At 45.5% G+C, this 2,121-nt stretch overlaps 1 protein-coding gene across 1 annotated transcript; it reads right to left on the bottom strand.

The window, feature by feature from the left end:
* Positions 1–1,246: 1,246 nt before the first annotated feature.
* LOC111390276 lies at positions 1,247–1,837 on the bottom strand. The gene has a single exon (XM_023015296.1). It carries the CDS (start codon positions 1,835–1,837, stop codon positions 1,247–1,249), a length of 591 nt encoding a protein of 196 aa, XP_022871064.1.
* Between the last annotated feature and the right edge of the window lie 284 nt (positions 1,838–2,121).

The following is a 2,121-nucleotide window of genomic DNA, read 5'->3' as shown; positions in this document are numbered from 1 at the left end:
GCTCTCAAGTTTCTTCAGCACTGCCTTGGGTGGCTGCATAATCTGAAGAAGATGTAAAGGTATGGAAGAAAGTACTGACCTCAGTAATGTAATATGACCCCCAGGCGATAGTAATCGTGAGGCCCAACCTGATATCCTATCCCTTATCTTCTGGATAAGGTAATCATAAAGGAAGCTCTTCTTAGTCCCCTTGAATAAGGGGACACCCAAGTAAGTGAAAGGCTACTGCTGATGTCTGAAGCCAGTCAAAATCTCTAGTCGTCTAATCTGACTAGTGGATGCCCGTCTGGATAGTATAATACCGCTCTTGTCTCTATTCACCAATTGGCCAGAAACACCTTCATAGTGCTACAAGCAGTCTAAGACCCTCCTGATAGACTGTTTCTAACCGTTGGGAAAGATGATCATATCGTCAGCAAATGAGAGATGTGAGACAAGAGCACTGCCTCCATGTCGATAACACATACTGGGATACTGTTGAAACCTCTGAGTGAGCAAGCGTGAGAAGTAGTCTGCTGCAATGACGAACAAGGATGGGGAGATAGGATCACCCTGTCTGAGTCCTTGTGAGGAGGGAAAGAAACCACATGGCTGGCCATTTAGGAGTACGGAGAAATGACACTCCGAAACGCACCGCCTGATTCTGTCAATCCAGATCTGATCAAATCCAAATGCCTCCAATACAGAATAAATGAAGCCCCAATCCATGCGATCATATGCTTTAGCCATGTCTAACTTCAGCATAGTGTTTCCCCCTCGCACTCTATCATCCAAAGTGTAGAGAAGCTCTTAAGCTAATAAAACATTATCTCTAATCAGACGGCCTGGGATGAAACCGCTCTGTAGAGAGGAAATAATGCGCGGTAGCAGTGTACTGAACCGAGTGTTCAAAAGCTTAGTAATAATCTTATTGAACACTATGCATAAATTGATTGGTCTGAATTCAGTCCATCTGCAAGCACCATCCTTCTTAGGTAGCAAGACAATAGAAGTAGCAGCAAAACCCCCGTGGAAGATGACCACCATCAAAGAAATCCAATACCGCCCTATAAACATCCTCCTGAATGATATCCTAGCAATGCTGGAAGAATAGGGATGAGAAGCCATTCGGACCAGCGACACTGTTAGCATCAATACTGAAAACTGCTTCTCGTACCTCATGAATCAAAGGGGGACGGTTTAGTGCCAAATTATCGTCCACCGTCAATAGCCTCGGAATGACATCAGAACGGATGTGGTCCAAGGGTTATGGAGGAGCAGATAAGAGATCCTGGTAGAAAGCAACAGCCGAGGTCTGAATATCAGTAGGAGTAGATAACACTTCCCCCGCCTGTGTCCTGATAGACCTGATACGCGATTTGATCCTACGCCCCTGAACCATCGCATGAAAATATCGAGTATTGTGATCACCCTCACATGCCCAACGTGAACCGGCCTTTTGCTTCCAAAAGCCCTCCTCAATAGACAAGGTCCGGTTCAAAACTGCCTGGGCCTGATGTAGTAAGTTACGGTGCTCCGGTGTAGGATCTCTATCATATATTATCTCAGCCTCATCAACCCCGACCTCAGTATCGTGCACCTGCTGGATAATATCTCCAAATACATGTCGGTTCCACCAGCGCAGACCCTGTTTCAGCCTGAAGAACTTCTCCCAATGAACGATCATCCTTGTGAGATGAGTAGGGAACGACCACTTCTGGGAGACAAAGGCTAAAAAATCATGGTGCTTGGTCCAAACATTGAGGAATCTGAGTGGTCTAGGCCCCAAATCATCATCAGAAACCCACTGAAGCAGTAAAGGAGAGTGATTGGATGAAGTCAGATTCAAGTGTCTCATTGTAAGCTGTCGACAAAAAGCTGCAGCTGTAGAATTAATAAGTACCCTATCCAATCTCTTTCTGACCCGACCATTGGTCTAAGTATATCGGTTTCCAATGAAACCCGCATCCTCTAAACCACAGTCTAACATCATATCAGAGAAAGCAGTAGTGCCACGATTACGGGTATTATGACCAGTGCGCTCTCCATCATGTGTAATAACATTAAAGTCTCCCCTAACTAGCCAAGGATCGTCCATATCAAGGGAGATGTGGTGAAGACCCACCCACAAATCTCTCCTGA

This window comes from Olea europaea, unplaced genomic scaffold, assembly GCF_002742605.1.
Source record: "Olea europaea var. sylvestris unplaced genomic scaffold, O_europaea_v1 scaffold67, whole genome shotgun sequence".
NCBI classification, from domain to species: domain Eukaryota; kingdom Viridiplantae; phylum Streptophyta; class Magnoliopsida; order Lamiales; family Oleaceae; genus Olea; species Olea europaea.
Note: the sequence above shows the minus strand (reverse complement) of the source record. Positions and strands in the feature narration are given on the sequence as shown.

Coding starts and splice junctions, on each gene's coding strand:
- LOC111390276 (XM_023015296.1), bottom strand. CDS start 1,837: ATGAGACACTTGAATCTGACTTCATCCAATCACTCTCCTTTACTGCTT.